At 38.3% G+C, this 23,976-nt stretch overlaps 3 protein-coding genes and 1 long non-coding RNA gene across 4 annotated transcripts; 3 read left to right on the plus strand and 1 right to left on the minus strand.

The window, feature by feature from the left end:
• The first annotated feature begins 1,818 nt into the window (after positions 1 to 1,818).
• Positions 1,819 to 5,482, plus strand: LOC113732325 (receptor-like protein EIX2). The gene has a single exon (XM_027258026.2). The coding sequence runs from the start codon at positions 2,216 to 2,218 to the stop codon at positions 5,354 to 5,356; it is 3,141 nt and encodes a 1,046-aa protein (XP_027113827.1). The 5' UTR covers positions 1,819 to 2,215; the 3' UTR covers positions 5,357 to 5,482.
• A 2,872-nt stretch (positions 5,483 to 8,354) lies between these two features.
• LOC113728914 (uncharacterized mitochondrial protein AtMg00310-like) lies at positions 8,355 to 8,939 on the plus strand. Its single transcript, XM_027253265.1, has one exon. The coding sequence runs from the start codon at positions 8,355 to 8,357 to the stop codon at positions 8,937 to 8,939; it is 585 nt and encodes a 194-aa protein (XP_027109066.1).
• A 2,539-nt stretch (positions 8,940 to 11,478) lies between these two features.
• Positions 11,479 to 21,282, minus strand: LOC113732324 (DExH-box ATP-dependent RNA helicase DExH12). Its single transcript, XM_027258024.2, has 5 exons — positions 20,985 to 21,282; positions 17,476 to 20,433; positions 15,300 to 15,689; positions 11,978 to 15,186; positions 11,479 to 11,876 (listed from the first exon to the last, which is right to left on the minus strand). Exons 2-4 carry the CDS (start codon positions 20,431 to 20,433, stop codon positions 12,001 to 12,003), a joined length of 6,534 nt encoding a protein of 2,177 aa, XP_027113825.1. The 5' UTR covers positions 20,985 to 21,282; the 3' UTR covers positions 11,479 to 11,876; positions 11,978 to 12,000.
• Positions 21,283 to 21,430: 148 nt separating this feature from the next.
• LOC140036966 (uncharacterized) lies at positions 21,431 to 22,382 on the plus strand. Its single transcript, XR_011840655.1, has 2 exons — positions 21,431 to 21,967; positions 22,050 to 22,382. It is a non-coding gene; the product is annotated as an uncharacterized lncRNA (long non-coding RNA).
• Positions 22,383 to 23,976: the final 1,594 nt, after the last annotated feature.

Consider the following 23,976-nt stretch of genomic DNA (forward strand, 5'->3'; position numbering starts at 1 on the left):
TTTAGGGGGGCTACTATTAGAATATCTGCAACAGTTAAAACAATTTCAGAAAAGAAAAGAAATTAGAGATGCAGATATTGGCTTAAACTCATACAAGTGAAGCGGTTTGCTATGCAAATATTACCAAGGTGCATGTAGCATTTCAATGTATTGCGATTCAAATAAACTAGGACCAGGCCTGTAAAGCACTGAATTAAGTGAACAAGAACAGATAGGCCTACCAGCTCAAATGCTCAATGGTCCAGGCATTCTTGAGCCTTGTCAGAGAATAGCCTAATGACACTTAAGACACAAATCAATCATCTAAACTCTGTAGAATACACCTTCTACATATATTGAACATTATTATACTCGCACAATCTGACTTGCCTTTAAGCAGGCTTCCCATGGAGCCAAGTCTCTTGGCCTTTCAGGTTGGACTTCATCTAGACAGAGCATCTCACAAAACTACTGGAGCCCCAGTGGGCAGTTCTTACAAAAACAAAAATCTACCCTAGTTCCAGATTCATGACCATAAACCATTCAATGATTTATGTAACGCCATCCACAAGCTATTGAAACAATATAACTACTGCAATTTTGTGCTGTCTATAAAGGTCATGAAACAGCTAATTCTTGTCTTGTTGGACTAGTGCTGCAAACTTTATCTAGAAACTGTATGTACATTTCAACTTGATACTTTTCAAAGTTCGAATAAAACTAAATTCATTTTACAGATTCAGGGAATCCAATCAAACTGAGTGCCTGGAGTCACAGAAGTAAAATGACATTTTGTTTTTTTATTTTCTACGAAAGCCCTTTCTGTTCTAATTTGCACATATCCTTTTCATTAATTCTAGGTAATAATGGTAAAACAAAAGACTGAATTGGTTGTGGACCTTTGAAGCATTATTTCAAGAGGTCAACATGTTGCTTTCCTGTTTTCAATCTTTAATTTCTTATCCCTTTTCAACAATAATGCTTGTACCATGCTCCTTTGGGGAAAAAAAAAAGGCTGGTAAGGAGTGTAATTTTGGCATCACAAAAATTAATATCATTTTTTGCTTACACTATTAACCACTAAAATTCACCATGTTTTTATATAATATATAAATAAATGAATTTTGTTGTTCTTTTTTTAATTTAATTCACTATAACTCGAGAGAATGCTTTTCATTCTTGTAATTGTTGGAAAAATTGATATTAATTATTGATGAAATGCAATGAATTGGTTGTTCTTTTTTTGGTTTAATTCATCAGAATCACCACAATTCAAGGAATGTTTCTTTGTAAGTGTTACATAATTCTTATTAATTATTAAGAAAATAGAATATAATCCATCCATTTATTATTGTCAAGGGTAATATTGGTATCACAAAAATTAAGATCAATTTTCGCTTACACTCACACTAAAGACTCATCATACTTTGATATAGTAATAATAATAATAATGATAGATAATAGATAGATATGCATGACATTCAGGATTTTATTTTTATTTTGATATGACCCAAAATTTGTGTATGTGTAATAGAATTAACATATAACTCATTATGATGGTATGATCCCAACGGCCATTTTGGAAGGATTTGAGACTCTTAACGGCAATCCTTGATTGGCCGTCAAAATGGACTGAAAACTGCTCTAACAGATCACAGGTGTAAAGAGAGGATATGACTTTGTCTCTACTCAGCTAAAATATCATATATGCACTTTGGAAAACCAAGAACAATAAATAAATAAATAAATAAAAAAACAGAAAAGACGACAATGTCGGATGAAATTAAGGCGAATATTTAGATTGGTGCAGTTCCCTGACCACAATTTCCATGTAAATGAGGTCTCCAGTGTGAAACTGATAATTGATTCTTCTTTCTTTGACCCACCTTTCAGTTCTTATCGTCGCATATTTCTTAATTAATACTATACAGTTGGCAGACTGAAACGTGGACGTCCATGTTGTTGATCATCGGATTCTTGGAGGTCAAACCAAATATAAAACTTTCAATGCTCAATTGCCCATTGAAGCATTAGCAAAGCCCGTTGACTTGTAGCAGAGAGCAATCGTACTTTATATGCTCATCACTCTCCCAAAAAAATCGTTGATTAAGATTTTCCCATTGAAAATGAAATTACCTTGTAGTTCAAGAAAAACTAAAGTCTATATATATGTAGAGAAGAGACTTTCAGAATAATGAATCATTGATGTGTTTTGTTTTGCCTACTGTTGAAGCCTATGGAGTTTTTTCCAGTTATTGCTCTGCTTGCATTCATTTTTCAGCTAATAGCATGGGACTCTGTCCTTGGAGCTGGTGCAGCCATGGTGAATTGTTCAGCTAATGATCTTGAAGCTCTTCTTGACTTAAAAAATGGCCTTAATGATCCTGAAAATCGGCTTTCATCATGGCGGGCCAGAGGCTGCTGCTTATGGAGGGGAATAGCTTGTGATGACAATACTGGTGCTGTTATCAAGATTGACCTCCGCAACCCCTATCCAGTGAATAGCTTTAATAGTAGCACCACCAGGTACGGGTTTTGGAACTTGAGTGGAGAGATTAGACCTTCATTGCTAAAACTGAGGTCCTTGACGCATTTAGACTTGAGCTTCAACACATTTCAGGAAATCCCAATTCCTGATTTTTTTGGTTCTTTAAGGAATTTACAGTATATGAACCTGTCAAAAGCTGGATTTACTGGTATAATTCCTCCATCCCTTGGAAACCTTTCTAGCTTGCAGTATCTTGATGTTTCTTCAGAATTGTCAACCTTAAGTGTCGATAATTTCCAGTGGGTGGGTGGCCTTGTTTCTTTGAAACATCTTGAGATGAACCAGGTGGACCTTTCTTTAGTTCATTCAGATTTTTTTCATGTTCTAAACATGCTACCCAATATAACCGAACTTCATTTTGAAACCTGTAGCTTATCTGGTTCCTTTTCATCTCTTAGTGTTGTCAACTTCACTTCACTTGCTGTTTTGGACCTCAGCTTTAATGGATTGGACTCGATCCCAGATTGGCTTGTCAACATCAGCAGCCTTGAGTATGTTGATTTCGACAGCTGCCAGCTTAGGGGTAGAATTCCACTTGGCCTGGCTGAGCTTCCAAGGCTAAGGTACTTGGATCTTGCTTTGAATCACAACCTTAGTGCCAGTTGTTCCGAACTGTTCAAGGGAAGCTGGAAAAGCATTGAGGTTCTCTCTTTATCTTCAAACAAATTACATGGGAAACTTCCAGCAAACGTTGGGAACATGACATCTCTCACGCATTTTGATTTATCTGTTAACAACGTTCAAGGTGGATTACCAAGTTCTATTGGCAGACTTTGCAACTTGGAGTATCTTGATTTGTCTAGCAATAATTTAACAGGAACTCTGCCTGAATTGCTCGGTGGAACTGAAAGCTGTGTTTCTGGGAATGCTTTAGCTAATCTGTTTTGCCTAGAATTAGGCAACAATCGACTGGATGGTAAAATACCAGAGTGGTTGGGGAACCTCAAAAGTCTTCAAACACTGGGATTGGCTGCCAACATGCTTGAAGGTCCTATACCATCTTCTTTAGGAACACTTAAAAATCTGACAAATATCGGATTAGCAGGGAACAAATTAAGTGGGACTTTACCAGAGACATTTGGCCTCCCGTCTGAGCTGTCAGTCCTTGATGTTTCTTTTAACCAGTTGACAGGTATCCTAACTGAAGCTCACTTTTTAAAGCTGAATAAACTAAAGATCTTGCGGCTCTCAGCAAATTCCTTCATCCTGAATGTAAGCTCCATTTGGATTCCTCCTTTCCAAATTCGAAATCTCGATACTGGTTCATGCCAAATGGGTCCATTATTTCCAACTTGGCTTCAATCTCAAAAGGAGATTAAGTTCCTTGACATCTCAAATGCAAGTATATCAGGGTCCATCCCTATCTGGTTTTGGGATATCTCTGCTAACCTGTCATTGTTGAATGTTTCTTTCAACAACTTAGAAGGTCAGCTACCAACTCCATTGGAAGTGGCACCTTTTGCAGATGTGGATTTGAGCTCCAATATCTTTACAGGACCCATCCCTCTTCCTCTTGTCCCCATTGAGTTACTTGATCTCTCAAACAATCATTTTTCTGGTCCTATCCCAGTGAATATAAGTCAAATCATGCCAGACTTGATCTTTCTCTCCGTTTCCAACAATGAGCTTGCTGGGGAGATACCTACCTCCCTAGGTGAAATGCCATCACTGCAAGTTATTGATCTCTCCGTGAATAAATTAACAGGAAGCATTCCTGCAAGCATAGGGAATTGTTCTTATTTGAAGGCTTTAGACCTTGGAAACAATAAGTTATCTGGAATGATTCCACAATCTTTGGGCCAATTGAGCCAGCTTCAGTCTCTGCACTTAAATGACAATTTGTTATCAGATGAGCTTCCTGCTTTTTTGAAGAAACTGTCAAGCTTGGAGACCCTGGATCTTGGAAATAACAGATTATCAGGTAGCATACCATCATGGTTTGCCAACAGCTTCTCCAATCTTCGAATCCTTAAGTTAAGGGAAAATGAATTTTCAGGAGACCTTCCAGACGCGATTTCAAATTTGAGTTCGCTCCAAGTTCTTGATCTGGCAGGGAATAATTTAACTGGCAGAATTCCAGCAAACTTGGGAAACCTAAAAGCCATGCAAGTAGAGCAGAAGATACTGGAATATCTATTGTATGGGGCATATAGAGGCCTTTACTACGAAGAAAGGTTGGTGATCAGTCTGAAGAATCAATTTCAAAAGTATACCAAAACTCTTTCCCTTCTGACAGCCATAGACCTCTCAGACAACAACTTCTATGGAAATTTCCCGGTGGAAATATCAAAGTTATCTGGCCTGATGGTTTTAAACCTGTCGAGAAACCAAATATCAGGTGAAATTCCAGGAAGCATTTCACATTTGAAGCAACTGTCATCCCTTGATCTCTCAAGCAACAAACTCTCTGGTGAAATTCCATCAAGAATGGCTTCGCTATCATTCTTGAGCTATCTTAATCTATCAAACAACTACTTATCAGGTACGGTACCTTATAACGGACAAATGTCAACTTTCACTGCATCTTCTTTTGAGGGAAATTTGGGACTTTGTGGAGCTCCTCTGAGGTTAGAGTGCCAAAATGGGGGTTCAGGAAACGGATCAAAAACTGAAAATGATAGCAATGAAGGATTTATTGATGAATGGTTCTATTTGAGCCTTGGATTGGGATTTCTTGTTGGCATTCTGGTACCTTACCTCATCTTTGCATTCAGAAGACCTTGGGCTGATGTATACTCTGATTTTGTGGACAAATTAGTTTACAAGTTACCAGGGATGAGCAGAAGGAGAAATAAAGCATTGCAGACCAAAGTATACTTTCATAGATAGACCTTCCATTCTAGCTTTGTATCTTGTGTTTGATGAGAAGCTAAAGAAATTAAATGTTCTTGTAAGACATTGGATTTCTTTTCATAAGCCAATCCACTCTTATGTGTAATGTTAAAATGGTTGCTTACTTTGTCTATCAAGCCATTCACCTACAAGAAGTCAACTGAGAGCAAAGATAATTATTTCATTAAAATGGGCAAATTAGTTCAAGTCCTACCTAATTAAACATTTGGATTCCGTATTCCATATAAGAACAGGTTTATTGCCACACTAATTCCAGTTAACCATTGATCATCTTCCATCACAGCAACCAATTTTTCCTTCTAAGAGTTTCCATACTTTGGCTGCTTTCCTTGACTCCTCAATCACTATCCATGTCACTCTTTCTGAAGAGAGAAATCTTCTACATTGGCTGAGACTGAGCATTGTTTTATCCACTGGAAAAGCATTGAAAAACAAAAAATGCCAAAGGGGACATCAAACTGGAAATACCTGTTTGTTCAATATTCCCACCCAGATATATATTTCTCATGCAAAGACGGTTTGTTTCAAACTTATCCATCTTTTACATTTTTTCCATGGGGTTTTAGTCTGTTGCAATTTGGTGCTCTATTATTGGCACCTTCTCCCATAAATGAATAAATTGCATACAATCCACCTAAAGGAACAAAAAATAGAAAAAAAAATTAAATAAAGATAATGCAGAAAAAAGTGGACTAATAAGTTTGGGATCTTATAACAATGAAGAAACAGGACTAGCTGACCAATGACACCACAAATGTCAATCAGCTGGCCCTTCTTTAAGCTCCAGCCCACCGAAACAACCACCAATCACATTTCCAAACTCAAAAAGCAGCGGATTTTCATTTGTATATAAAACAAATCAAACAATTATATGTATATAAGAATAACAAGATAACAATTTTATTCTTGTAGTTGATGACTGATAACCTATTGTGATACAAAAAACAATGATCAATTGATTAACTATTTATACATAATCTTATACTTTGTATTTAATTACAACAATTTTTGTAAATATGCTATATTTCATGATGAATCATAGCAAAATATTATAAGAAAAGATATTGCAAAAAAATTTTAAACAATGAGATTAAAAAAAAAAAGAAGAAGAAGAAATCATCCCAAGTGTGCGACGAGGAACAAACATAGATAGTGGGTAGAAAATAAAGGAGAATAAAAAGGAAGAAGAGGAAAAATTAAGCAAAAGAAAGTAAGCAAAAGAAATCAAACTAATAAAAGAAACGATAAGGGAAAACTAAAGAGATAAAAGCATAAGAATAGGGGCATGTCTATCCATTCACACTTAAAATTCAAATAAAGAGGGGTTAGATGCTGATAAACAAAATTTGAAAGGGCAATGTGAAATAGGTATATAACGTGGGGGGAAAATGTAATTCAAACTAATTAAAATGTGGACCTAAATTAGTAGGGGTACGATAGGGCATTTGTGGTATCAAGATATTTTCCCTCCCCAACAATTAGTTTCTCAATCTTAGTTTCCTGAATATGGCCAAAATTTTAAAAAAAAAGTTGGAATTAGAGGAGATAGGTGAGTAATAGTTTTTAGGGTTATTATTACTTTATCTCTCTAAACTATAGCATTGCTATCAATTTACTCCCTAATGTTATCTTTTAGTCATTTCACCTCATAGGTAATTCAACTCAGCATGTTAATAAATTTTTGACGTAAATACCCTTTTATTTTACAGCATTACTACATTGTTATTATCACTTTATCCCTTTAAATTATGGTGATATAATTGCTTTACTCTCTAAATATTTTATCCTATTGTTAATATAAAAGGTATGTTAGAAAATGTTTAAATGTATTTACCTTTTTTATATATAATTAAAAATAAATTTTTGGAATAATTATTCTTCCTTTTTTTCACTCTAAAATTCCAAAAACATAAAAATAAAAGGGTTTTCTCAAAAAAAAATTTCACACTTACTAATACTTGGAAAAGAAAAGGAGATAGGATAGAAGGAAATAGAAAATTAGATTTTGTTAAGAAAGAAAATAAGGAAGAATCTAATATTATCGTATTAATTTAATGTTCTCGGGATTGGAATTGGGTAATAAACGGAAAAGTAAATTAATTTAAAATGATAGAAATATTGAATTCTTTCTTGTTTGTATTAAAAAAAAAAAAATTGAGCTATCTCTCTCCCTCCCCTATTTTTCTATTTTTTTTCAATATTAATAAGATTGCCAAAACGAAAGAGATTAATGTTTTGACTTTTTTTCTTGATACTGAAAAGGAGAAGAGTTACTCTAAACTTTTTATTATTTTTATTATACAAAAAAGAGGGTACTATCTTCTAAAGTTTTTTAACTTGTTAAGTTGGTTTAATGGTGGAATAAATTGCCTAAAAAATAAGTCTAGAAGGTAAATTGATAATAAGGCTATAGTTTATGGGGGTAAAGTAATAATAATTTTAAAGGTTAAACACGTCTTATCACTTGAATTAATAAACTCTGTTATGTTTGACCGTTAGTGTTGGGGTAAAATGACTAAAAAATAATATTAATAACACCAAATGTTAAGAGGGTAAAATGATAATACATGAGTTTTTAAAGTTCAAGTAGAGTCAAAGATACTGTTAGAAACCTTGAGAAAGTTTCTAAAATTGAGGATAGGGCCTCAAGTTCCATTTTCCACAAATTTGTCCTTGAGTGTAATTGAATTAGAAAATAGTATAATAAAAGTTTAAATATGGTGTAATTGAGTTGGAAAATGGTGTCACAAAATTTGAAATTACTAATTTATCCCAACATAGAGTAAAATAGAACTTGAAAAGTCCAGAATCCTTTAAAAGTATTCCTTTCAAGTGCCAGTCTATAAGAATTAACACCATAAAGACATGATACCCTTTCATCATCTTACAAATGCTCATCTAGTTCCAACAAAAAATGCGTGCCCAACTGCACATAGCTTCCTTACACCATGTTTTGTTTCAAATTACCTTGCACATGGCAATGCCTACTTACACCATGTCTTGTTTCAAATTACCTTGCAAGTTATGCAAAGAGATAAGCTCTATGCTATCTAATTTCTGGCGGGGAGAAAAAGACAACAAAAACAAGGCTCACTGGGTAGCTTGGAAGCAGTTGACCAAGGAGAAAAAACGAGAAGGCATGGGATTCCAGGAGATTCAAAGTTTTAACAGAGCTTTGCTGGCTAAACAGATTTGGAGAATAATCAGAAATCCAAATCTGTTATCCAGCAAAATTCTGAAAAGCAAGTACTTCCCAAATTGCAATGTGCTGGACTGCAAAACTCCCAACAATGCTTCATGGTTTTGGCAAAGCATTATGAGTGCAAGAGAAGAGCTTCAATGGGGGATACGAAATAGGATAGGGAATGGACTCTCAACAAGAATTTGGGAGGATCAGTGGATTCCAGACCAACACCTAGGGAAACCTATCACAGCCAAGCCAGAAGAATGTCGAATACAGAGAGTTGCTGACCTGATTGAGGGCTACAGGTGGAATAGGAATTCATCTTCCAAAATTTCAAACAGGGAGATGCTAAAAACATTCTCAAGATTCCCATAAGCATCACAGGAAGAGATGACAACATCTTCTGGATAGGGAACCAAAAAGGGGAGTACACGGTGCAATCAGGGTACATGGCAATTCAGGCTAAGAAAGAACAAGAGGGCAGAGAAAGAGGAGAAGGGATTGAGTCAAGCAACAAACCAAGAAGACATGACATGTGGAGAGTGCTGTGAAGCCTAAGTATCAGTCATAAAATTAAGATATTCATATGGAAAGGCCTGAAAGAAGCAATTCCAATCAAAGAACTAATCTGGAGAAGAATGATGAAAGGAGACCCTATATGTTCAGGTTGTGGGGAGGAGATAGAAACCTTGGAACATTTGTTGCTGAAATGTAAAAGAGCAAAGGAGATCTGGAAAGTTGCCCCAGTACAATGGGATGGGATTCAGGAGTTGACTGGGAATTTCAATAGCTGGTGGGCAGCATTATCCGAAGCAATTCACAGAGCTCAGGGATGGACCATATATCTCTCACAGCATATATTCTTTGGCAAATTTGGAAAAGCAAGAATGACAAAGAGTTCAACAACAAAACACAAGAACCAGTACATGTGGTCAATAAAGTTGAGCTTGCTTGGATGGAGTTCAATGATGGGATCAACAAGGCCAGGAGCTGTAGCATTGTTAAAACAACAGCACCACATCAAATGGAGGAAAAAGAGGTTAGATAAATTCCAGATAGCAGAACAGCAGGAATGCATATCAGAATAGCAACCAAGTGGAACAAGGTATCAAAGTCCATTGGATATGGTATTGTAGCAGCTGACTGTAGGGGGCAGGATGTGTTGGGATGCAAAATGAGGGAAAGAGAAAGCAAAAACCAACTTCAACACGAAGCTGAAGGTGTAAAGCTGGCTTTGATCAAAGCAGCAGAACAAGGTTGGCGACTGGTATGCATTGGAGTTCCTGGTACAGACCTGTTGCAGCAAATTCAAGGGATAAAAACAGTGGATATGTGGCTAGCTACCCCGATAGAGGACATCCGAGTCCTATGTTTTACAAATGCTCCTTTTGCCTAGGAAAATATAAAAGTAGTGATCTGAGTTGTTTGTTTAGCGCTCAAGCATTGAGCAATTATCATGATGTAGAGTGGATTAACCCCAGTCTATTCTGTTAAATGCACAGTGTAAAGCATCGAGCAAGTGCTCGCCTGTATATACTTTTGTTCCAATCAATACAAATACAATCCTATCGTTTCGACAAAAAAAAAAAAAAAAACAGCACATAGCTTCCCACACAATGTCTCACCATGAGTCATAGGGAATGCATAAAATTACCAGTAACTTTTTAACTTCCTTCGTCATTGCGCGTTTAGTGTGGATTCTTGTGGCATGAAATCCTCGGTTGCTCAATTTATCGGTGGCCAGTCTTACCATGTTTGGATAGAATATTATTTAAAATATTATTTGTAATAATTATTGCAGTACTTTTGTGATATGATATATGTTAAATAAAAAAATGGCTGAAAATATAAAAAGATAGATTAAAAAATGTATTTATGATATAAGCAAAATATTATTTGCAAAAATTTAGCTATCCAAACCTGCTACATCGCTATAGGGTCCAACATCTCATATGGTTGATTTGCACAGTTTCTACTGTTACCGTGTCTCTCCCTCTGTACCTTCTTGTTTGTCTTATTTCTTTCCTTCCAAAAGTCTTAGCCCAGATTCTTGCTCCCTTCAATTCTTTAATAACTGCAACTGCCAATCGCACTCTTCCTCTTAGTCGCCTCTCTAATGACAACCACCACCAATCTTGACACTTTGCCTAGATGGTTGAAAAGGAGGAAGGAAGAGAATATATAGCCATGGGATTTCTGGGACTTGTTCATAACACTGGTTATTGAGAAAATTTTATGATATAATTTGATAAAAATCACAAGTAGATGTTGTTTTGTTAATAGATTTTCTGTTTGAATATTTTGAGCAATTTATTTCTTAAAGATCTGATACAATTAAATAAAGCATAACTAATACAATTCAAACCTAAAATACCATTGTCAAAACTCGAAGAATGAGAGACTATGTTTTGTTATTGTTAACGATGAATCGTTGTAGTTTTAAAGACGTTTTTCTAAGTTAGAATCTTTTTTTTTTTTTGGTGCTGTCTATATTTGCAGAGTTTGATTTGCACTCCCATTGGGCTTGAGATTATGGAAGATTTGTCGGGAAGAAGAATGGAGGTTTTATATTTTGGCTAGAAAAGTTGAGCTTTGATTAATTCCTAACCCATAACAATACCGAAACGGCTTAGCACTATTAATTGTGAGACTGGCTTGCGACCGTAAGTTGGGCGGGCGACGATTTGAACCCAAACGATGACTTCTTGGGATTCTTAAGTCGACAGGCCATTGATATTAATCCGCGACAACTTCCCAACCATGAGCTTCAAACAATCAGGAAATTTTCTAGCCCATTCCATTTCCATACCATCCTAATAGCAGTCAGGGAAACTGCCACTCGACAAACACATATTGTCAAACCTGAAAAGAAATCATACATTTTATGAAAGATACTTTTGGATTTGTATCCTAATTTCGGCAAAATATTCTGAAAATCAATAACCAAAAAGAGGAGAAATGAGTAGCCGACTGGGATGGCTAAATATTATGTGACTCATGATCTACATATCCAAAAGCAGAAAAAACATTTTGGGGATACAAATGACTATTTCAGTTCAAAGTAGAAAGCTTGAGCTGAAAATCATTAATCTACTGCTACGTAAACTAATTCCCACCAAATTTCACATAACATAATACATGCCAGTTGTAAGAACACTAAGGGAACTTCTCAGTCCACATTCCTTGAATTGTCAAATAACAAACAGAATCTCTGCAAAAAATACCCTCAGCATTTATTTCCCAGGCATTTTGAGCTGAATCTTCTAAGTCAACATCTCAAGATTTGAGCAAAATGAGCAGAAAGACATCGAGCTGCACAAAATAAACAACAAATGTTACAAAGTCAAGAAACACATTCCAGAACCAGAAAATTAAACAAAAGAACCAACATTGCATTTCAGTAAACACACTACCTGTCAACGAGACGATCAGATGGTCACTCTCTTCCGCTATCTTCTTCAGGAGCCGCCTCTTTCACATCAATAGTAAAACTATACTCCTGGTCACATCCCAAATAGGAGTCACTCATGAAATATAGAGTGTAGGTCTTTTTTCCAGCTTCAGCAGAAGCATCAAAATCTAGTCTGACTTTGGACTTCCTCTGAAGGGTAACCCTTTTAATGGCAAGCAATTGGTTGGTTTTAGTGTCACCAACCACAAGCCACCATCCTTCTTCCTTAACTTTGGGATATCTAGGTCCATCAACAGGTCCAACTTCTGTTCTTCCCTCAAGATCTCTTTCAAGAGTTACATGCACACTAATGTTTTCTCCAGCCCTCACATTGTCACTCTCAGGAACATCATATGCTAAATCAATGTTTGGGAAACGGTTACAGAATCGTGCAATATCCATCAACTGCAAGTCAGACATTTGCAAAAGCTCGCGCCTTTCATCGTCCTCCATCTCCACCAAATCAAAAACTGTCTCTATACTCTTTCCAGGGTTCTCTTGGCACTTTTTTGCCAATTCCTTGGTAAAATGTGGGAGTTGGAGGAGCATGGAATCACGCTCCCACATGCCCTGAGTTACCATCTGACTCACTTCCATCGCAAGAAGGGCAAGACTTAACCAACCACTGCTGGAAATTACATCAACCATGGCTTGGAGCAATCTTGAAGCAAAAATAAGCACCTCTCGCTGGTCAGATGCCAAATTCCCACCTAAAAGTTGCCGAGCGAAATGAGCTTGCAGCAAAGCATTGGCCTTCACATGAGGGTCAGTGCATTTTGGGTTATCAAAGGAGAAACGCTGGTGATTAATCAACCTCCTAATCAACTCTTCTTCACCCGGTCTAATGGGAAGTTGTTCATACTCTGAGGCTGAAGCCAAGATATCCAGTAAACCCTTCAATTTGGTTTTGGAGTTCAAAGAAGAACTAAAACGTTCAATTGTTGTATAACTGATATAATAGTAGGATGCTATCATGCCAAGATTTAACGGTGAAAGTAAGAAATCTTCTTCAACAAGAATGCATTTACTTGCTTCAAGATCACTGATTGTGTTCTCAACAAGCTCTGACAGGTGATCAGATAGATGCCTGTGACTAACACCCTGCAAATTATAGTAGTTTGGATTCTGGGTGAGCCTCCTATACATGAATGTCCATGTTAGATAATCCACAGCATCCTGCTTGTTTTGTATGACCTCAGCAACCACCTCAGCATTTAAATTGTCATGCAGATAATGATGCAAATGGCTTTCAACTGGGAATGCTTCATATAGGAACTTCTTGTAGTACTCCTTCCTTGGCGCATGACAGAAGATGACACATTTCCCCGAGTTATCAACAAGGGGTCGACTGGCATGCCCCATCATCTGCAGCAAATCAGTAACAGGGTAGTCACTATGAGCACTTTCTCTGCCATCATAATGTTGTGTTCCCATAATCACCACCAGATGTGCAGACAAGGCCACTCCCCAGCACATTGAACTAGTCATAACACACACTTGAACCCATCCAGTTTCAAAGAGAGTCTTGACTATATCTTGATCAGTACCAGTTAAGCCCTCATGCAAATAACCCACACCATAACGAAGAGTCTCTTTCAACATTGGTTCTTTTATTCTATCAATAAAAGGTTCCAAATCTCCTGCAGACTGTAAAAGGAACATTATTTTGTCTGCGTCCACACTTGCATAGGTCATCAGATCCACAGCAGTCAAGCGGGCATGCTTCCTGGTAGGAACAAACACAATTGCAGGTTTCCCATTTTTGGCATGTTGGACGATAGCAGTATATGTGGGTTTTGTCATGGCCTGCATCCTGGCTTCAAAATTAGCAATGTCAATGCCCTGAATATGAATTTCCAAGGGTACAGGCCTCACACCTGGAGGAAAGTTGAAAAGACCATGAGAGGTAGCTCCAATCCATTCTCCCAAATCTTTGGCATTAGCAAGAGAAGTTGATAAAGCTACAATCCTTATCTTGTTCTCCAGCTGACTTGCAATATATCTCATTCTAGAAACTATAACCTCCAGAATGGGACCACCCTGGCCCCCAATCAAGTGGAGTTCATCAACAATGAAAAGACTAACTTGCTGAACATGCTTTCGCTGTTTCCAACGGCGAGATATAGCATCCCATTTCTCTGGAGTACTAATAATTATCTGACCTCTTTCAAGCAGTTTGATATCTGTTGCTGTCTCACCAGTCAACTCAACCACTTTCATCCCTAGCCCATCTCCAAACTTCCTTTTCCAGTCATTATACCGCTCCTTAGCAAGAGCCTCAATAGGAGCAATGTATACAGCACGCATGACACTTTCAGGACCTTTCTGGTGATTCCTCAATATGGCAAATTCTGCACAAATTGTCTTTCCACTACCAGTGGGTGCAGCAACTAAGACATTGTCATCTGAGTTGTACAGGATAGTGAAAACCTGAGTTTGGACAGGATTAAAATGCTTAAACTCTTGATATAGAGCTTCATAAGATGGATTTCTTAAAGCTGTCACAGGCAAGGGTTGTAAGTCTAATAACTCCGTGGGAGGAGGGTACTTCTCTGGCAGAATCAGATGCCTGAAAGAAACAGGTAAGATAGTCTGCGACCCAAGCCATCTATCTGATACGACACGAATGAAGTACTGGGGAGGCAGTGGTTCATATATTGAGACTGTAAAATCCAGTGTGTGATCCTCATCAATATATTGCTTCTTCAGCAAGAAATATTCATTATGGAGAATATATTCTCCGTCATTATCCTCGACAATTACCCAAAATGGTTCCACAAATCCATGTACTTTGTCATCCCACTGGAAATCTGGTGTAATAGTGAGTTCAACCCTCAGAACAGAACGAGTGATCGGTTGGACATGAGCAGCCAAGTTAAGCTTTGGGAATTGATGAATCAACTTGTGCAGAGTTCTCCCCATCTTAGGGAAACGGATGAGTTCTCCTATCTCCTGCGAGGAGAGGTCATAGTACCTTTCCCAAGCCAGATCTTTCTTCTCCAACTTCATCAAAATTTCATTTGGAATCCCATGAAATTGACGGAGTGGTGTCTGGACACTCCATATTCGCTTGTTAATCATTTTGCACCACTTCAATGCCTTTTCAGTTAATTGGGCCCATCCTCTCTTCAAAACAATCTCAAATAATGCTCGCATAAGACGCCCTGCACTCTGCAACAAGAATATAGCAATTTTAAACAAACGGAAGACCCATTCATACAGCCATAACAAATATAAATTTCAGAAGACAATGAGCAAACTCAGATAGAGCAACAATAACAAACCTGGGTAATGAACACCATGTCAGATGTCAAAGAGAGACCTTCAAGCTTCAGTTGAGAAATATATGCCTGTAGAAGAACATTGATCTTGGCACTAGGCTCTTCCAGACTTTCTTTGATAGGGATAGGGACACGTTCCAGAAGCTTTGCCAATTCCATCTTTTCATCTTGTCTCACTGTCACATACTTGAATTCTTCACTAAGGGAGAAAAGACGACATAGCTCAATGTCCCCCATTGTTGGCTTCAAGTGCTCATTATATGTAGAAATCGTTCCATGAGTTATATAGTAATAGCTGGCAATGCGTCCCAAGTCAGTGACCTGGAAATATCCACTTTTCCTGTCATATTTCACCAGGTTATTCTTGTCCAATAATGTTGCTGCTGAATGAACCTGCGGCATGAGAACAAAGTCATGGAATCAGACATGCAAGTGACACTCAAGAACAGATAATGTTACAAGCATTCCAGATGTAGTCATGGTTTGAATATAGGATACCATCAACTGGCAGCTAACAACATGATACATTCCAAGGGCAGAGAAATACTATTTCAAAAACAGTGATCAAACGCATGAAAAGATAAATGAAAATTCTAACTCATCAAGTAGGAAAACAACATAATGACAATTATTGCACCATAGAAGTACAAGGCATCATCCACAAGAAAAGATGCAACGAGAAAGACACATTAGAATCAACCCAATAATGGCATAGAGTTTCTTGCGCCTAATCTAAGGGTTTCAAGGGTCAAATCAAAGAAAAACCAGTCAATAGAATTTTCATGACCTATATACTACCATTAAATTAAATTAGTAATCTGATGGTGACAGAGCCACCATCCCCCCCCCCCCTCAAAAACAAACAAACAAACAAAAAAAAAGGAGGTCCGAGAAAGTCTGTTTGATCCACCGCCCATTGAATGCCATCCCTTCCCATCCCAAAATTCCAGGTCTTGTGGAAAAAATAAAGAAAAGCTACTTCATTAAAAGTGCACATATGTCTTAATCAAGCCAGCGAGTCATAAAACAAAATAGAAACCTCGCAAAGCAAATAGAATATAACTCAAGTAAAAAATATGGAAAAGATATAATGTTGAGCCATTCACATACCAACATTGTATTTGCAACCTCCCTTCGTAGAAGGGAGCTTAAACTTTAAACGTGTCTATCTTACAAAATCAAAAAAAGAAAGTCGATCAAAGTTAACTACCGCAGCAGCTTATCATTCCAGGTCTATTAACCAATCCTGATCTTTGATCCAACCAACAAGAATTCTATGCTTTCCTTCCAGTTTTCAAGTTTTCAAGCCCCTGACTCATCTATAGCTTTGGCATAAATGTACAATAAAAGATGGGGATTGTTTTATTTTAACTCTCATACTGGAAAATTTTCTAATAGGCCACAAGATCAAGGCAAAAGCAACAGCAAAACTCAGGGTTTTTTTTTTTTTTGGCTTTTCGGGGTGTGTGTGTGTGTTGTTAACAAAAAGCAGAGTTCATGAGAGTAAACTGGGTGTGAGAGGATAAATCTGATCTCAGACTGTATCTCTACTTACCACCTGGGTCCATAATGAACTTAACCTATCCCTAGCCATAACGGTGAAAAACTATAACGTGTGATCTCGTGAATTCAGGATTTGCAAATCTATAAGAGACCAAAAAAGACAGAGAGCAAGAAGAGACACAGAGGCAACAAGAAGGACGAGGAATGGGGCTAACAGTGCAGCAAAAAAAGTGAAGAACCTGAAAGTTTTTTCCCCCTTTGAAATACATCATAAATTAAACCTTAATATTGGCTATATTCTGACTCGATACTTGGTCTATTCTACCATATTAAAGGATCCAAAGTACTATTGCTGGAGCCAAAATCACTAGTAAGCGAAAAGAAACACAAGTCCCCTACACAATCACATGGCATGTATATGTTGCAACTAACAAATGATGATATCAGAATTGGCACACATTGGTGATTTGCATGAGAAGTCAACACTTTTCCATTTCCAAAAAAGTGCAGAATCAGCTTGAGACAACATTCAGCTCCACACAAACAGGCTCTAACAGCTATTTAAGGTAATTCAACCAAATTTTTGGGGGGCTGTGGAAAGAGAGGAGGGGAGAGATACTATGATGTGCACCAAATCAGATGAATGAAGAGACAAGGTATATTGCAGAATTCTTACCAGATCAGCTCTCCTTTCCTGCAACATATTATCTGAAGCAAGGGCATCAGCAGCTAAACTATAAACGGTAGGATTCCGAACCATGCGAACATAAAGATAAGTATAACCGAGCCAAAGGCAAGCTTCTTTAGCATTCTGAACGCTTCCAAGAACAATTTCCGCATTCAACTGATCAGCCAGCTTCGATACAAACTGACTTTCAATGGGAAGCTGCTGATTCATCAGAGAGAGATAATACTGTAGCTCGCTGTGTCCAGTAATAATAATTCCTTCACCATAAGTGTCAAATTGAGGCCTTCCAGCACGACCAAGCATCTGCATAACATCAAGGGGGCTTAGTTCAGTCCATGCTCCCTTTTCAGGATTGTATATCTGGGTACCTTTGATAATCACAGTGTGTGCTGGTAAATTGACACCCCAAGCTAAAGTAGCCGTGGAAACCAACACTTGTGCATGCCCATCTGAGAAAAGATCCTCAACAATTTGACGATCAGCTCTAACCATCCCAGCATGATGAATTGCAAAACCATAGGGTAGCAAGTCCTTGAGATCATTGCTCTTTACAAGCTCAGTGTGACTCTGAAGAATTTCACGGCTTGCACTGTCCTCTTTTAAGAACTTACCAAGAGTATCATTGGCAAGTGCAGCATCACGTATTGCACGAGCTGTCTTCGCAGTTTCTTTCCTGGAGTGCACGAAAATAAGCACCTGATGCTTTCCTGCCACACTGATTACTTTCTCATAGCACACGTCATTCATCAACTGAAATCTCTGCAGAGGCTTCTTTACCGAGATTCCTACATACTGTTGAGCTAGAGGCACAGGTCTATAGCTATTGTCAAAGTGAAAGAGACCTTTCTTCACATCAACACGCAGGAACAAAGCTACATCTTCATAGTTTGGAAGTGTAGCAGACAAGCCCACCAACCGTATGTGCTCTTTAGTGGTCTCAATTTGCCTTACAGTTCTTGCTACGATGCTCTCCAGCACGGGACCCCGGTTATCATGCAACAGATGTATCTCATCAATGATGAGCAGCTTTACCATCTGAGTGTAGGTACGATCACCAGATTTCCTGGTTATTATATCCCACTTCTCTGGGGTTGTAACAATGATCTGAGTCTCTTCAATCTGTTGACGGGTCAGTGTCTGGTCTCCGCTCAGCTCTTTCACCTTGACATCATAATCCTGGAGACGATTAGAGAGGTTACCAACTACTTCAGCAACCAGTGCCTTCATTGGAGCCACATAAACAATTTTGTAATTGTCATGGTTAAAAGACCCATCTTCATTTCTGTTCAAAGCAAGCTGCTGAAGGATGGTAAGCATAGCAACATTGGTTTTCCCTGCACCTGTGGGAGCACATAATAGAATATTATCTGCACCAAAAAGTGCTGTCTCATAAACTTTACTTTGAACCCTGTTTAATTGGGTCATTCCTTTGAAAGCCGGCTGTGCCCAGTCAGGCATGGAAGAGATCTTTACTAGTTCTTCACCAGGTCCTAATGGTTTCGGCTTTAATGCTGGTACATGAACTTCTTCGTATCCCTTTTTCTGATTCCTAAAAGAACCTTCTGGAAGCTCACACCTTTTGTTGGCCATCAAGAGACCTCCCTGGTTAAATGCAAGGCTGTCAAGATCAATTAATTGACGTTGCCCTGACAGCCAACCACCATCAGCATCTCTATCGCCTTGCCCCCTTCTTTCTCGTTGCCCATCTCCTCCAGTTTCATCCTTCAAACGGCGAGCCTCTTCTCTAATGCTCTTCTCCAAGTTCTTCTGCCTCTCTTTTGCAGTTGCCCTGGTGGCATACAACTGTTCCAGAATTGCAGCATGATCTGGCCCCTGCACCATCATCTCCTCTTCAATTTTCTTCCTATCCTCTTGGTCTGCAGCCCTTGCCAAGCGGGTGCACCAAACAATCTTCAGCCGGTTCCGCAACATATACTTGACAAGACTGAACTTATCAAACTGCAGATGCAACAAGAGCTTTGTTTCAACTTCACGATCATCACCTTCAGCAAGAATTTTGAGGACCTCCTCAGCAAGCTTCTGGCTCTGTTGCGGATCAATCTGTTGCTCATAAGCCTGTGAAATCTTCCTCTGAAGCCAGTAGGCATCAATGTCCTGAACATTCAAGGTCATCCCCTCATTAGCATCCTGCATCTCATCATCATCAATCCCACCACCCATCTGCATGGCACCGGCATTCGCATCGAGTCCATCATCTTCATCCTCTTCATCCTCCTGTACTAGATCATAGTCACTATCATCATCCTCTTCTTCATTCTCCTCAAATTCAACAGCAACACCAACATCATCATCAAGACCCTCATCACCATTGGCAGCAGCAGCTCCAGCAGCATCACCAGCATCTTGATAGTCAGTAATTAGCCGCCCGATAGATACCAGATTATCAAATACTTGGCTGGGGATAGGATTCAAAAGCTTCTCAATCTCCTTTTTCTTGTCAGGATTCTTGAGATTTTCATTCTTAAGAACAGCTAAAATCTCATCGGCAGCACCACTGACAATGTTAAGAGGCTGGCCACCTAACTGCTGCTGAATAGCACTGAGCAAGGCCTCATAGGCAGCCCGGGTTTCTTTAGTTTTAGGTTGATAAACACCCTCATCAGTGGTAGTAAGAACACTTTCCTCCTGTAGAAGGCGCCTCTTCTTGCTCTGCCTGCCAGGATTGGGTTCGGAAGCTAGTGGTTCTCGCTCCTTCTTCTTCTTGGACTTTTGAAGTTGGTCTTCCAATTCACGAGGCTTACCCCGCGAGGCACGGTCACCAAAGGTTTTGGGATCTATCTTGCCTTGAAGGGACTCAGGCTCACCAGTGGGCTCATGGGTGTCACGTGGGCGCGAGTCAGTGGTCAGGACAAGACTGGAGTTGGCTCGATACTCATACTGTTTGAAACGGGCATGAGCCTCAGCTCCACCACCGATATGCGACATCTTGATTGAACCAAAGACCCAAAGAAAAAAAAGAGTAGGGAAAAATTCAGTCAGCTACCAAAAGACCAGTACAGATAGGAACCTAATAATCAACAAACTCCAGTAATAAAACAAGGCAGAAGAGTGAATGGATTAACCAATAGATTAAACACAAAATTTTGAAAAAGACAATAGTCTTCAGAAGGAACGGCGATACGGAAGCTAAAACCCTAAGTAGGCAGTAAAACCCTAATACAGGAAGTAGCAACTGTAACAAAAGACAAAATCAGAAAAGGCAAGAGACGATTTCCTAGATACTTTTATCAGCTACTCCAATAAGCTTAAACTAACAGGCCGATTTGAGTCGGTTTCATATATTCCAATAATTAATTCACAAACTTTCTCAATAAGCTACCTGCCCTAGATTTCTACAGAGAATATATACAATCGAGCTTCTATAGAAAAACAACAAAAGCACCAAAAAGAAAAAGGAACGAAAAACGGCAGGCACGTGCAATAGAGACTAAAAAATAATAGCAAGAATAGTAAAAGTAGCCATTGTTGGAACTTACAGCTCACTATTTTGTTCAGAAGCTGCCGCCTACGGCGGAGTTATGGCTTCTCCTCCTCTGTTCCAGAGAAATATGGACAGCTACTAATCGTGTCTGTAATTTACTAGTAGTAATTATTAGGGAAGGAGGATTTAGGGCTAGTGCTAGGGCTAGGGCTACCTATTTTATGTGCACATCTAAATTTATGCAGATATACAGAGAGCCGACAAGGAGGGAATCAACCGCGGCCGAAAAACAGACCGACTCAGACGTAGGAGAGGCAAATCCTCTTTTTTTTTCCCGGAAACGATAGAAATATAAATGATAAGTTGTAACGCGAAGGCGGTGTAAGTATGGCTGGAGCGGGTCTGGGTCCGGTCCAGGTCCAATCTATCCAACCCGGATCAGAATTGTCCAACAATTTAGACATGGACCCGGGTACGATTAATATAAGGGAAAATCGCCAATTTAGTCCCTAAACTTTTTTTTTCCGTCAATTTAGTCCCTATATATTATTTCTAGCCAATTGGATCCCTAAACCTATATATCGGTTCCAATCAAGGATCTTTGCAGCGGCGCCACCGTATAATTTCCATTAGGTTCATAATCGTGCAATACAAAAGGGGCATTTTAGGGAATTCCATTCTGGCGCCTTTTCCAATTAAAAAGTAAATCGATGTAAAGCCCAAATCTAGGTACTACCTCTCTTGCACCAAAGAGAGCTGTCCAATTTTTGCAGACCCGCGTAGAAAAAGCACTGTAATTCAATGCATTCGAGAAAGAATTGGGACAAAGCATCCTCAAGCTCAGCCAGTGATCAATTTATTAACACCGTCAAAGGATCAAATGGTTCAGAAACAGGAAACTCGATTTATGAAGGAAACGAGAAATACTACAGTGGAGACAACATCGTGCGATGCTATTGCCAAGAACAATGCCGAATTGTGACTGCTTGGACAGAGGCAAATCCATCAAGAAGGTTTCATGGTTGCAGAAATTATGGGGTAATTTTTTTGTATGTGCATAAAGTTTAGAATTTGTTAAAATATTTCTTGTCTTTTAACTATGAAATGGTGGTAAATGCAGAAACGTGGTGCTTGCAGATTTTTTTTGTGGTATGATCCACCCATACCCCAAAAGATGAAAAATATAATGGGTGCACTTTTAAGGGACCTGAGAAGTGTTGAGAGAGAAAACGCAGCATTATTGATTGAAATGAACAAGTTGAAGGCAAAAGTGAAAATATTGTTTATAATTTGTATCTGTTTTGGCGTTTTACTTGTTTTTGTACTTGGAGGCAAGGAAAGGAAGAAACAAGGTTTGCTGGAATTGAAGATGTTGCAGTAGTTTTGAAGAATGTATGGAATTGTATGGTTCATCTGTACTTTAAAATGAAGTAAATACAATTGAGTTTTCATCTATGTTTGACTCTGTTTTGCTTCTGGATTTGTTATTACTCTGTTTTGCATCTGGATTGCTCATGTAAGTTTCTGTGACAAGTTCAATGTTATGCTGACAATGTTGACTGAAGTGGAAGAATTGCAGAAGTGATGGCCATTAAAAAATTGGGTAAACAACAAAAAAGCCCCCTGTGGTTAGGCAATCATACATAAAAACCCCTTGTGGTTTCATATCATACCAGTCGATACCCCGTGGTTTGAATTAACCTGAAAAGTGGACGGAAATCGTCAAATATTCGGCGTGTGTCTTAAACGAACTGCAAAGGCGCGTGCATATGCGAAAAACAGATTTCCACCACAAACTTTCACCTGATATGCCTATTTTAGCATTCACTCTTTAATAATAAGAGACCAGCTTCCGTTTCTTCTGAGTCTTCATTCAATCTGTTTCCAGATTATTCATTAACTACTGTAGACACCAAATTTTTAGTGTATTTTTATTTACTGTTATTTTTATTTTTCATGCTAGTTTTTATTTACTTTTAGTCTTTTATTTTTGTTTTGAGTCATTTTAGCATAGAATTTATTTTTTTTAAAAAAAAAAAAAGAGGGAAACCCGCAAGCGGGTTTCAGGCTATTTAACAAATTACTTAAAAGAAAAAATTTTTTTTTACATGCAAGCTGCGTTGAGTTGCACATGCCCATCGGAGGGCCCTAGGATGCCCAGCAAACCTCCCCTCTCATCCTCACCCTTCAGGTGAGGGTTTGAGAATATGTGTTTGATATAAATAGAACAGAAACGCAGCTTTTAGTCATTTTACATAAGGGGGAAACCCGCAAGCGGGTTTCAGGCAGGCTATTTAACAAATTACTTAAAAAAAAAAAAAATTTACATGCAAGCTGCGTTCTTCAAAAGGGTATTTTCGTCTATTCACTCAGGAAACCCGCAAGCGGGTTTCAGGCAGGCTATTTAACAAATTACTTAAAAAAAAAAAAAAAATTTACATGCAAGCTGCGTTCTTCAAAAGGGTATTTTCGTCTATTCACTCAGCTCCGTCTGTTTTGCCGATTTCCGTCCACTTTTCAGGTTAATTCAAACCACGGGGTATCGACTGGTATGATATGAAACCACAGGGGGTTTTTATGTATGATTGCTTAACCACAGGGGGCTTTTTTGTTGTTTACCCTAAAAAATTGTTGCTCAGTCGAGTCATTTGCTTTCTTATGCCCTCCGATTCCTTATTTAACACGATTTGCTTTGATTTTATTTAGCAGATCATCGACTCAAGCCCTGGATTTTGTCCAAGACATTTTTTGTTTTCATTTTGGATTTTTGGGTGTGTATTTATCGCAGACTTGTTTCGTTTACTTTTTAATTGGAAAAGGCGCCAGAATGGAATTCCCTAAAATGCCCCTTTTGTATTGCACGATTATGAACCTAATGGAAATTATACGGTGGCGCCGCTGCAAAGATCCTTGATTGGAACCGATATATAGGTTTAGGGATCCAATTGGCTAGAAATAATATATAGGGACTAAATTGACGGAAAAAAAAAGTTTAGGGACTAAATTGGCGATTTTCCCTTAATATAATACAATATAATATAAATATA

This window comes from Coffea arabica, chromosome 2e, assembly GCF_036785885.1.
Source record: "Coffea arabica cultivar ET-39 chromosome 2e, Coffea Arabica ET-39 HiFi, whole genome shotgun sequence".
Taxonomy (NCBI): Eukaryota; Viridiplantae; Streptophyta; class Magnoliopsida; order Gentianales; family Rubiaceae; genus Coffea; species Coffea arabica.